The 13,633-nt window shown below is 36.9% G+C and overlaps 1 protein-coding gene across 15 annotated transcripts in view; it reads right to left on the bottom strand.

Moving 5' to 3' along the window:
• Positions 1-13,633, bottom strand: part of PMS1 (PMS1 homolog 1, mismatch repair system component) — a 96,285-nt gene that overhangs the window by 75,338 nt on the left and 7,314 nt on the right. For 14 of the 15 annotated variants that reach the window (XM_063645636.1, XM_063645637.1, XM_063645635.1 and 11 more), the window contains 2 exons: positions 13,366-13,517; positions 9,118-9,300 (listed from right to left, as the gene is read on the bottom strand). In XM_063645636.1, coding sequence (XP_063501706.1) covers positions 9,118-9,300; positions 13,366-13,497 — 315 coding nt within the window. In that variant the 5' untranslated portion in view covers positions 13,498-13,517. The remainder of the gene's footprint in view (positions 1-9,117; positions 9,301-13,365; positions 13,518-13,633) is intronic. The other variant, XM_055289992.2, reaches the window with a different exon arrangement.

Genomic DNA, 13,633 nt, shown 5'->3' with positions numbered 1-13,633 from the left:
TACAACAATAGTAAAATATGCCATTATCAGAAAAAAAAAAACCAACAAAAAAAGTGGGGAGTGGGAATACTGGCAAGGAAAGCATTAAGAAGAAGGTAGCCTCCTCATACGTCTGGTGAGCCAATGATGACCCAAAATTGGAAGCAATCTTTTTTGGCCATCTTTATACGAAGAGCTGAATATTCTAAAGCAAATCTATATAATTTAGACACCATAAGAATCCAACTCCACTGCTGGAACTCATCTGAATCCAGATGAGTCTATATTTGAAGGTTCTGTCACCCTGCCCTAACCAAGCAGATTTACTGTAGGGCCTACAGCTCTGTGGAACATGTTGGTAGCATGAAGGGAATATCAGAACAACAAAAAGAAACAGCTTCTCCAGCTCACAGTACCAGCAGAGGACGTTAGATTCTTTCTGAAAATGGAAGTCTATGAAACTCTTACTAGGGGCGCTATGTCAAGCTGCTATTACTGTGATACTATCCCCCAAAAAAGCAGAACCTAAAACAAAGTTGTGAGCTTCTGAGTACTCTTAAGGGATCTACTTCTTCCAAAATACATTCCATGGTTCAAAAACAGTGTAATTTAGAGGACAGAAAGTGCTAGAGATGTTCTTTTCTGTGCCTAATTATTCCATAATTATCCCTTTAAAGACAATTCTACATTTAACCAACTGCTTTTCCAAAATGCTAAGGGCAACTGAATTCTATTTCTCTACTCCAAAGAACTAGCCACCGTCTGACCTAAAGTTGGTGTCACTGAGCAAAGGCGGCCCTGGAACTCTGAGTTCCAGTACTAACCCTGCCAGTGGCTTCTAGATGGTCCTCAATAAATGATTACACAGATCATCTTAAAGGGAAGGGTGATGATAAGATGAAGATGATGCTAATACTTTATAAGGTTACATGGGATTTTGTTTTAACCACTTCAAAGTATCTTACAAGATACTAATTTGCTCATCCTTTAAACATACATACTCTAGTCTAGACGAAGAAACTGAAGTGCTAAAAAGCAAAATAAGACCTTAGTGCTCATAATGTAACATTTATGTTAAAGTAAAAAAAAAACAAAAAACCTCTATTTGCCAACATTTAAATTTTGTAAAATTACAATTTGTAGAATACTATGAAAACGTATTTAGATATGAAATGCTTTGCAATTCATGGCTAAAGACAGTAAAGCATAAAGCAAACACATAAGTGTACTTCATAAATTTATGAAATACAGTGTGTTCCACAGAGGAAGGAAAGGGAATTGTATTTCGAAAGTTTGCTTCATCATATGACCCTGTGTCCAGAGCAGGAAACTTTTTTTTGGACCGGGCACAGGTTCAGAATCATTAGCTGTGCAGGAGCTAGCGTTTGAGCCTGCAGTAACTCCACCATCAGGAGCATCTCTAACAGTACACAATATTACTGGTGATTCTTACTAGAGACATTGAGGAATGGTGGCAGAGAGTGAATCTAGTGGTGTCAAGAGAAGAAATAAAGAAAACCAGTATTTTAAAAGGAAAAGTTTTACAAGTCCTTAGAGGACCTTGGAGGCTATATTAGTTATCAGTTATTAAAAACTGACTCTCTGGTCCAGTTTACTGAGTTTCAAGAAATCACAGTATCATTACAAAATTAAAATTACATAAAAGCATTTAAACTTCAGATAAACATAGTTTTTCTTCAATGTTTAGATAAAAAGTAAAGACTTAGAATATATCCTGATAATTCAGGTAAAAATCCTCTTGACAAAAATTCATTTAACGTAATTATGATAAAGCCTTTTGAGTTTTGGGGGGGCTAACTTTTAGATGAACACTGATACAAAAACGAGTTGAAAACACAGGGTCTTTACAATTCAGGTGAAATACAGACTTTTGCCTGAATGGCTGAAGTGTTTTCTTTTCTGCGTGTGAGTATGCCTGCCTGCCTGTGCAAGTATTGTGCACTAATTAAAGTACTCTGACTACAGGACTTGTTCCCAGATACCCACTATGGGGAGCCTAGCAACAGGGAGATCTTGGCCCTGGTTTTTCTCCTTTCAACAGAGTTCCATCACCTGTGACGAAGCTGCATTTAGGAAGTAAAATATTCCAACTGCTTCAAAACTTCCCAGACATATTTTGACTAAAGCTCTTCCATCACAGCTATAAAAAATATACGAGACCACCCTACACTGTGGAAAAGGAGTCAGGAGTCCTTGGCTTAGAACCATCATAATGACACTAGGGGCTTCCCCTGACCCTTTTATAGTATGCGGGCCCACAAATAAGTGAGCCCCAACTTCCATCTTCAAAACAAAATGACTCAGCTTCTCATTCTACTCCTCTAAGCCCTGGAGGCTTCATGTGAGGTGATACAAAAACAAACCTACAGATCCTATATTATCTCATCACAAAATTATGTACAGTTGACCCTTCCACAACACAAGTCTGAACTGTGCAGGTCCACTTAACACACAGATTTTCTGCCACCAGAGACAGCAAGACCAATCTCTCCTCTTCTACCCTTTCCTTAGCCTCCTCAACATGAACACTTAATGAACAGCTTCCACTTAATGAATAGCAAACATATTTATTTTCTCTTATAATTTTCTTAATAACATGCTTTTCACTAGTTTACTTTATTGTAAGAATACAGTATATAATACATGCAACATACAAAATATGTTATCTTCCAGTCAACAGGAGGCCCGTCAACAGTAGTTAAGTTTTAAAGGAGTCAAAAGTTACATGTGAATTTCTGACTGCATAGCGAAGTGGTGGGGTTGGGAGGTCTGCACCTCAACTGGGTGATGTTCAAGGGTCAACTGCATAATGAGCTTGATAAGGTGAGAATAATATTCAGTACATTGTAACCATTTAAATGGTGGATGAATGAATCACTAAATGTAAATGTTATGCAGAGGATGACATTTATTCTTCTGAGGGAAAAACGAGAGAAAAAAATGAACTAACTCTACAGAATGAAGACATTTGGTGAGAATTAGGAATTTACCTATGAATGGCTATTACATTTTAGAAAGGATTTCCCCAAAATGTGGAATAGCATACAGTGAATGCGGAGGTGAAATACTGTTTGCAGAGGGGAATAAGCAAGTCTAATGATCTTATCCAGATGCATACTACTTTTCACATACAAGTCCAAAACAGAAATAACTTGCATCTGCATGTACACAATATTCAAGACACTGTAAGATGTATTATTGCATTTGACCCTCACCTGATAAATGAAAACAAAACAAAAAAAATTCTCAGAAAACTTAATCTGACTTTGGCCTTTGGCCAAGTCTCTTATTCAAACACTCAGGATTTAGAATTAGGCTTCTGACTCCTACTTCAAAATTTGTTCTTTCAGAAAAAAAATGAAATAAGATAAAATAAACTGTTCGGTATTTCTAAAACCAGCCTCCATGTAAAATCCAGTTCAAAAATGTTGTTAGTTTCTTAAACATTTCTTTGATAACACATATAAAATATCAACCTAAAAAGAAAAATATTTTATGTGTTTTTTATTATGTGATAGGAATAATATATACAATCTTTATAAAAATTTTTATGAGACAGTCAAGACAGGATTTTCACTCTGTCTATTTCAACCCAGTTACTGTGCTTAGTAATTGGTACTAGTAATTAAACATTGAAGATGACACATTTCTCAAAATTATTGCTCTACAAACAATAAATCTCAAGAAGTTATGCTTGCTGTTATGATTTTAAAGAAAACCATTACCAGTAAATTTGTGTCAGTTGCTGATATACTCATCACAGATCATGAAAGCAGTAATTCTATTTTAAAATACCAATAGTTTACTCTGTAGATATAAAAAGAATGACTGCAGGGCACAGTGGCTCCTGCCTGCCAGCAATTTGGGTGGCTGAGGCAGGAAGATTGCTTGAGGCCAGGATTTTGAGCCCAGCCTGAACAAGAGAGTGAGACCCTATCTCTACAAAAAATTACAAAAATTATAAAACAAAACAAAACAAAAATAATGCTTTACTTCTTTGGACTGTTTAAGGTTGGAAGTTATTTTATAATTGACAAATTAGGAAAACTGACCATTCAAGTATATAAATAAAGAACACAGAATTGGATGTATTTTAGATTTCTCCAGCCAATTTTGCTGAAAGTCTAACTGAATTTTTCTTCTTAATAACATTTTTTAAATAAACCGAAAGTAATGTCAACAACTAGAGTTATAGGTGATGGCTGTTTAATAGTGTGCCCAATTACGTATCAATCCACTGAGCCTAGGGTGGTTTACAACTCTATGACTTTAAAATTATATGCATCAGTTAGTTTGGTAGATAAAATAACCAAATTACTAATTTTTATTGCATTCACTGTAATTTTCATCTAAAAAGTTTCAAAATAAGCCAGTCTTGAAAATATATTTTTTCTATATATGAAACCTCAATTCTTTCTGAGTGCTAAGGAACATTCATTAAGTTTAAAAAGTGAACTCCTTTCTCCCAAAATGCACCCATTAAGTCTTATTTAAAAATATTTATTTTTAAATGTAACTGACTTCAACAAACATACATTACTTCCTGTTTTTCTCAAATACTATTCACAGCCCTCCCATATAAGTTTCAACTCGCCTACTCCTAACAACTTATCTATTGAACTTAGCACTGCAGGCCTGGGTATATTTGTAAATAATTTAATATTTAATATGGAGGTATTTTTAAACTTTATAAATACATTTCTAATCATGCTAGTAAAGAGGTAATATAACCTACCATGGAAAATACATTACTGAAAGGCATGAAATTAGGACTGAATTCTGGGCTTTGCCTTGAACACACTATGTATACCTGAATAGGTTACAAATTTCACATTTCACTGTGTACAATTCCTCTGAAATCAACTACCCAGCGCAGCACCCTGCGTGCAGTAGACAATGAACATTACTTGAGTATTAGAGACAGTGTTTTGAAGTTGAGGTAAGAAGACTTGGCATTTGGCTTCAAAAGACCTCAGTTTCCTCATCAGTACTATGAAGAGACTGAAGCACAGAAGACCTACGTTGTAGGCTGGCTAATCCATGAAGCTCATTCTGAGATGGAGATTAGTGAGCAGGCAGTCTATTGGGGGGTTCTCTGGGATGATCACCAGTGGGCATAGGGCAATGTTGTCCTGAACTGGGACGTTTATAACCCCTCAACCAGTCACTGGATTCATTGGATGCAGGTTGCCCTGCATGACTTGGGTAAGGCAGCTGTCTTCAGCTGCAGTAAGGGCAAGCTCCAGATGGAGACTCAGGGGTGAGTCACCAACACTCTTGGCAGCTGGGGGCTGACTGCTCAGTCCTGAAGTGGGGGATCTAGATGGTGTACTAGGGTCCCCTACTACTATAAAAGTTCCTTCCAGCTAGCTCTGTGTTTCCTTTAGTTTTCAGGTACAATCAAACCTAAATCATCATCAAAAACTCTGTGCCAAAATAATACACACCATATGATTTCATTTATATCAAGTTCAAGAACATAAGGAACTAATCTGTGTTGACAGAGGTCTGAATAGCAGTTACCTCTGAGAAGTACTGACTGGGATTGGGTATGAGGGAACCTTCTGGGGTTCTGATAATGGTCTAAATCTTGATCAGGAATATACATATGTAAAAATTCATTGTGTTGTTAGTGTAGGTGTGTATGTGCATGCATACACACACACATCTATATGTGGTTTTCCCAGACTTGTAAGAAAGGAAACTCCATCAAATACTGTTAATATTTTCTAAGATAAATGCTTGGCATTGCAAACATTTTTTTAAAAACTTTATATTTTTCCACTATTGTGATACTTTGACAATTCTTTTGTAATTCTGATGAGCAAAATTATTTTATTTATACTCAAGGCCACTTGAGCGCCTCAAAATAAAACAAAGACAAAACGATAAACTTGCCTATCAAGTGGGTTTAAGTAATCAAATAAGGAAACAAGATAGAAAGTGACCAATAGACAAAGACTTACAAAACTGCCATCTAAACTCAGAACTACAGTGAAGATTTGAATAAATCATACAGCTCATGTAAAACCTATTTCTAAAAACCAAGTATAGTGCTGCCACCTAGTAGGCAAAGCTAATTATGACTAAATTCAGCTCTGAAGGGTTACATATATATCTTGCAGAAAATACAGAAATGCCAAATTATCTTTTTTGACAATAATCTACCAAATAAAGCTTAAAGCCTATCTGTCAGGTTTGAACAACAGCTAAAAAAAAAAAAAAAAAAAAAAAAAAAAAAAAAAAATCAAATACTTATGCTCTAAAAGAGAAAAAAAATATGACTTCTAAAGTAGTCACTGACAGCTAAACAGTACTGGCAGATTCAGAGGTTCCCTGATGCAAACCTCATGCAATTTTAAAGACAAACTCTGTACAAGATCCAGGGTTGTGGATTCCCATTTATAGTCTTGGGGAGAAAAATGGACAATGCCCAATTGAACCCTCTAGTCCCTCTTCCCCAAAATCTATTTGAAGGCTCTGTGAACTCCAAATAAAGCAAGTGCTGAGGAAAATAGAGAAGTACACAGTGTGCTAGATTTTGGACAGCAGTTTTAAGAGTACAGGTAACAATTTCCCTTTAATGATGTCTAAACATCTGGATTCTAATAAGCAAGGGCCCCTAGTCCTCTATGCTCCAACAGCAAAATCTCCTACTTAAACTTCATCTCCTTTGTAATTTCTCTGGCCTACTTAAGACATCATGTTACACAGCCAGAAAAGCCCAAAAGTAAAAAACTGAACCCAGACGGTCACCAATTTAACAATGGTGCTACTTAACGATTTTTTGACTTTACAGTGGCGCAGAAGTGATATGCATTCAGTAGAAAGCAGTGGATAAGCTAGCAATGCTGAGGCAGTGAGTCACAGCTCCCAGTCAGCCATGTGACAATGAGGATAAACAACAGATCCTCCCCAGTGTACTATGTTGCCAGATAATTTTGCCAACTGTAGACCAATGTAAGTGTTCTGAGCATGTTTAAAGTAGGTTAGGCTAAGCTGTAATGTTCAGCAAGTTAAGCATATTAAATGCATTTTCGATTTACGATATTTTCAACTTACAAAGGTTTAATGAGGAATGTAATCCCCTCATAAGGAGCATCTGTACTGAGCTGGAATCCTAACCACAAAAAATGGAGAAAACCTACACTATCCTATGCCAGCACCTCAAAAACAGAAGGGCTGAGGGAAGACCACAATGAACCTAGAGAATATATCATTACTCTTGGGAAGACTGGACTACTAAACAGATGTCCAAAGACCAGAAGGGGAGACAGCAACAACATCTCATGTCTGTGCCACTTTTCCAGAACAACAGGTATGAAGTCCTATCATTTTTTTTTTTTTTTTTTTGAGACGGACTCTCGCTCTGTCGCCCAGGCTGGAGTGCAGTGGAAGTCCTATCATTTTACCGTACTGGAACATTCTTGCCTAAATAGGGTCTGCCAGCCTAAGCACAAATGAAGGATTACATGGCTACTGGGCAAATTTCAATAGCTCAAGAGACCCTCACAATCACCCTGTCACCAGGCCCATAGATACTGTCACACAATAAGAGCCCAACATCCACAGGGTAATAGTATAGTACCAAAAAAGTAGTACAGAGTCACGTGATCAAACACAACTGAGATAACAGAAAAGAAGAGATCAAGGTTCCAGATGGGCTTTGCCACAAACTAGTTACAAGATCTGGGGCAGAGGCAGTGTAGTATAATTGGTACTATGCAATTGAGTGTGCCAAGCACTGAACTCAGGAGTTCATAGACACTGAGCACCTAACCCATAGTCAGAAGGGTAAAGTTCTTAGATCCAATCTGCCCTAACTAGTTGGGGTTTAGACCAAGTCAATTCACATCTCTAGAGCATAATCTCACTAACTGTACTGATTAGAGTGGTATTTCCAAAGTGTAGCCCACAGAACAAGCAAACGAGCAAACAAAAATGATATGCTTTCTTAATAAAAGAATTTCATGGTCAAGTAGGTATAGGAAAAAGTACCTATATAAACCACCAACCTTAGAGATTTACAATGTGCTTGAATATAGTAAAGGCTCTGAGAAGTGCTATAGTTAAATATCCGCTTAATTTTCTTAATACAATTTTTAAATGCAAAACACACTTTGCTGTTCCTCAAAAAATTAAACACAGAATTATGATATGACATAGCAAGTCTACTTCTGGAAATATACCCCAAAGAAGTAAAAGCAGGGACTCAAACAGATATTTGTACACCAATGTTCACAGAAACATTATTCACAATAGCCCAAAGGTGGGTGAAAGTAACCCAGGTGTCCACTGATGAATGAACAGATAAACAAAATGTGGTATATACACATGATGGAATATTATTCAGCCTTAAAAAGGAAGGAAATTCTGATGCATGTTACAACACGGATGAACCCTGAAGACATTATAAGAGAAATAGGCCAGATACAAAAGAACAAATATTTCATGAGTCCACTTATATGTGATACCTAGAATAGTCTAATTCATAGAGACAGAAAGTAGAACAGTTGAGTACTAGGGGATGGGGGAAAGGGCATTATTGTTTAATGGGTACAGAGTTTGAAATAATGAAAAGGTTGTGGAGATGAATAATGGTTACAGATACACAACAATGTGACTGTAGCTAATGCCACTGCCACTGAATTGTACATTTAAAAATAGTTAAAATGATAAATTTTATGTTATGTATATATATATTTTTTTGAGACAGAATCTCGCTCTATCTTGCCCAGGTGGGAGTGCAGTGGCATGATCTCGGGTCACTGCAGCCTCTGTCTCCCGGGTTCAAGCAATTCTCCTGCCTCAGCCTCTTAAGTAGCTGGGACTACAGATGTCAGCCACCATACCCAGCTAATTTTGTATTTTTAGTAGAGACGGGGTTTCACCATGTTGGCCAGGCTAGTCTCGAACTCCTGACCTCAGGTGATCCACCTGCCTTGGCCTCCCAAAGTGCTGGGATTACAGGTGTGAGCCACCTCACCCGGCTTATGTTATGTATATTTTACCATAATAAAAATAATTAAAACCATACTTCGCCAAATACTGGGTTAGTTTTAACTGTAATGTTCAGTGAATATGAAACCACTAAAATAACAAATATAATTACCTTACCTCAGCTACACAACAAATTGACCCCAAGGCTTCTCCACGAAAACCGTAAGTTGTCAAATTTTCAAGATCTTCATGACTATTTATTTTTGAGGTGTAGTACTTCATTGCCATTACAGGTGCATCAACAGCCTTGATACCCTCCCCGTTATCTCGCACCTCAATTTTATCAAATCCATAGTTCTCCTATAAAATGTCAAAAAACACTTTTAATATGTAAAAATATTAAACTGTTATCACACTTAGAAAGAAACACAAGTGAAAGAATTTTGACATTTATTTACTTTTATGGAAGCATAGCATTATGGATATAAGAGTTTAAATTCTTTAGCTCTACTAATTTCTAGTTATGGTGCAATGGGCAACTCCCTTGTTTTCTCTGGACACAGATTCAACTGTTGAATAAGGAGGTTAGGCTGATCTTTTTTTTTTTTTTTTTTTTTTTTTGGGACGGAGTCTTGCTCTGTCACCCAGGCTGGAGTGCAGTGGCGCGATCTCGGCTCACTGCAAGCTCCGCCTCCCGGGTTCAGGCCATTCTCCTGCCTCAGCCTCTCCGAGTAGCTGGGACTACAGGCACCCGCCACCACGCCCGGCTAATTTTTTGTATTTTTGGTAGAGACGGGGTTTCACCGTGGTCTCGATCTCCTGACCTCGTGATCCGCCCGCCTCGGCCTCCCAAAGTGCTGGGATTACAAGCGTGAGCCACCGCGCCCGGCCTAGGCTGATCTTTAAGGTTTCTTTTCACTGTTTCATTATCATGGGTATTTACAATAAACAACAATTTATGTTTAAATTTGACTAAAAAAATTCTTCTGAATTACATACACCTTTGGTATGTACGGCCTCCAAACAAAACAAAATTGAAAAGAACTCCATCAGCGACAAAGTAACATGTTCTAGTCAGGAAGAACCTAGCAAGTATCATTATTCAACCTGATTTTTATTCATTTATTTTGTTTTTTGTTTCCTTATTTTGCTTTTCTATGGCAGGAATCAACCTGATATTTAATACTTTCTCCCTTACTGTACACATAAAAATCTATATGTTTACATTATAACTTTCTAAATCTTTTTCTGCAAACAGCCATCTAACAGGAAACTGCTGAGAAAACACATCTAATTTGGCAACCACAGTGAGTTTTTAATTTGAAAAAAAATCAAGACTTTTTTTTTTTAGATACTTTGTCACTCAGGCTACATACAGTACAGTGACATGATCATAGCTCACTGTAGCCTTGAATGCCTGGGCTTGTGATCCTCCTACCTCAGCCTCTTGAGGTGCTGGGACTATAGGTGCACACCACAGTGCCTAATTATTTTTATTTTTTGTACAGGTGGGGTCTCACTTTGTTGTCCAGGCTGATATCAAACTCCTGGCTCCAAGCGATCCTCCTGCCTCAGCTTCCCGAAGTACTGGAATTACAGGTGTGAGCCATCATATCAGATGAAAATTTTTTCGAAATCTCAATTCATAGCTTAGTAGCTTAGTTTTATATTCTTATACTAAAAATATGCATATATAACAAAAACAAAATTTAAATTCCCATAGTGATCATACTTTCTATTAACACCATATTCTAAATTTGGTAGCCAACTTCCATAATAAATAAGTCTGACTTTACTCCACAAAGTCTTACGTGTATGACCATAGACGCAAGTTACAAAGGGGGAAAAAAAATCTTTCTATAATTATACTGACTCTGGTATTTAAAATAAAATCACGTCTTTTTAATAACCTAAAATGATATAATACTGTATATGTCAGCAATTTTTAGATGAATTAGATACACAAAACATTGGAGAGAGATGCCTAAGATTTTGTTCCTCACACCTCTCTCAATCTAAAATTCAGTTTGGCTGGGCACAGTGGCTCATGCAAGTAATTGCAGCACTTTGGGAGGTCAAGGCAGGCAGATCATTTGAGGTCAGGAGTTTGAGACCAGCCTGGTCAACATGGTGAAACCTCGGTCTCTACTAAAAATACAAAAAATTAGCTGGGCATGGTGGCACACATCTGTAATCCCAGCTACTTGGGAGGCTGAGGCAGGAGAATCACTTGAGACCGGGAGACGGAGGTTGCAGTGAGCCGAGATCGCACCACTGCACTTCAGCCTGGGCAACAGAATGAGACTGTCTCAAAATAAATACATAAATGAATAAAGTTAAGTTTACATTCTGGGAACAGTCTGTCTTCTTCATTTTAAAGAAAAATCAGGCCAAGTATGGTGGCTCATGCCTGTACTCCCAGCAATTTAGGAGGCTGAGATGGGTGGATCACTGGAGGTCAGCAGCTAGAGACTAGCCTGGGCAACATGGTCTCGAAACCCCGTAATAAGAACACAATGATTTGTTTAAATGTTTAAAATAGTACCATCACATTTAATTAATTATGAAAACATATCTAGTCAGGATAGCTGTTATAGCATAAAACCATAATGAAACAGGTCTTATAAAGGTGTATATCTTAAAATTCTACAAAGCAAATACTGGTAAATGTCAAGAGACTAAAATTTACAGCCAGATTAAAATACTTAACTTAGTTTATACAGGACTTCTGTTGGCTTTGTAACACTGTTTTAAAAACCAGTTTTTCTTCCAGAAATGTTTAAGAAAAAGATGTTTGCCTGCCAAAGATTCTTAAGTGAAGTCTGTCAGATATAACTATCTAATCCTGTTTAATTATTATCAATTATACTCTAATCAGACTGAACTGACTATATGAAATGCCTAAGAAAAACAAATTGTCTTTCTATGGGTTTAATTTAATACGCTTGTTTTCTCGTTTATAAAGCTTAGAGTGTATTCAAAACAGAACACAGATTTGATATAGAAGAATGGTTCTCAAAGTGTGTTCCATAATCCACCAGCATCAGAATCAATTAGAAATTTACTAGAAATGCAAATTCTCAGGCCCCATCTAGACTATGAAGTTGTATGAGTAAGATCCAGTAACGGTTTTAACAAACATCCTAAGTTATTCTGATGCACCCAAACATCACGAGAACCACTGGCACAGAGAGAAGATCAAGAATAGGTTTTAAGAGTCAGAAAGACCTGGATTCTAGTCTTAGCTCCACTACTAATTATGGGACTCTGGGAAACTTCTCAGAACATTATCTGTAAAATGGGTATAGTAAGGCCGGGCGTGAGTGGCTCACGCCTGAAATCCCAACACTTTGGGAGGCCGAGGTGGGCGGATCACCTGAGGTCAGGAGTTCAAGACCAGACTGGCCGACATGGCGAAACCCTGTCTCTACTAAAAATACAAAAATCTGCCAGGCGTAGTAGCACGTGCCTGTAACCCCAGCTACTCAGGAGGCTGGGGCAGGAGAATTGCATGAACCGGGGAGGGAGAGTGCAGTAAGCCGAGATCGCACCATTGCACTCCAGCCTGGGCAAAAAAGCGAGACTCCGTCTCAAAAAAATAAAAAATAAATAAATAAATAAAAAATAAAATGGGTATAGTAGTGGTTAATTCACAGTGTTTTATGAGAAGTGATTTATAAGAAGGGATTTTATTTTATATATATATATGTCTATCTCATAGAATCTTATCTGGTAGATAAGAAAAAGGTCCCTTTCCTACAAATATATTTCTATCAGCATTGTTTCTAGTTCTGCAACACCAGAAATAGCATAAATATCTGATAATTAGGAGATTTTAAAAAATGTATTCTTACATTCAATCAGATTTATTTACCTTCCTAGTATGTACTAGGTACTAGCCAAGTACAGAGGACACAAAAATGAATAAAATAGACCATATCTCTATGTGTTAGCAATTTAGAACAGAGGAACTAGTCATGGAAACTAATTGCAATAAATCACAATGAGTGATATAGGCCATATTTACTCAAATGATTTAATATACAGCACTTAAGTTTTAAAATGTGAAAAAAGTAACAAGGGAAATGGTTTGAAATTAGATTAGATGGAAAAAATAAAATGCAAAAGGAAATATCTAAAACAAGGAAATATGAATAACTAATCTTTGTAGAAAATACAAACATGAGATATCTTAGGTGATGGAGACCTAAAGAACATGTTTTCTTTTATATTTCCTTTAGTGTTACTATAATGTTAATTTAAATTAAAATTTATTTTTAAGGATTTACTCTTAAGACAAAGGGTCCAGTGTCCTAAGAATAACTTACTGGTGTAAAGAAATAAAATAAAGGTAACAGTTTAAGGAGAAAACATGTGTCTAGCCCCTTTTGTCTTAAAGGTATTTGGGTTCTCAAGGACACTCACCAGTTTAACATCTATGCTTGTGGCACCAGCATCCAAGGAGTTTTCAATAAGCTCTTTTACAACACTGACCACCGAAGTGATGATCTGAGAACTTGAAAGGAGTCGAACTGTTGCCGCAGGCAATTGTTTCATTTTTGCTTTTAACAGAGCAGCTAGAAGACAAAAATGCAACTTGTAAGAATTGCTAAACATTCCTGACCAACAGGACAAATGGTAATAATGACAGATGATAATAGATCATCTTCATTGAGACTTACTGTATGCTACG

Source organism: Symphalangus syndactylus, chromosome 8 (assembly GCF_028878055.3).
Source record: "Symphalangus syndactylus isolate Jambi chromosome 8, NHGRI_mSymSyn1-v2.1_pri, whole genome shotgun sequence".
NCBI classification, from domain to species: domain Eukaryota; kingdom Metazoa; phylum Chordata; class Mammalia; order Primates; family Hylobatidae; genus Symphalangus; species Symphalangus syndactylus.
The sequence above is the reverse complement of the archived record's forward strand: the minus strand, read 5'-3'. Positions and strand labels throughout refer to the sequence as shown.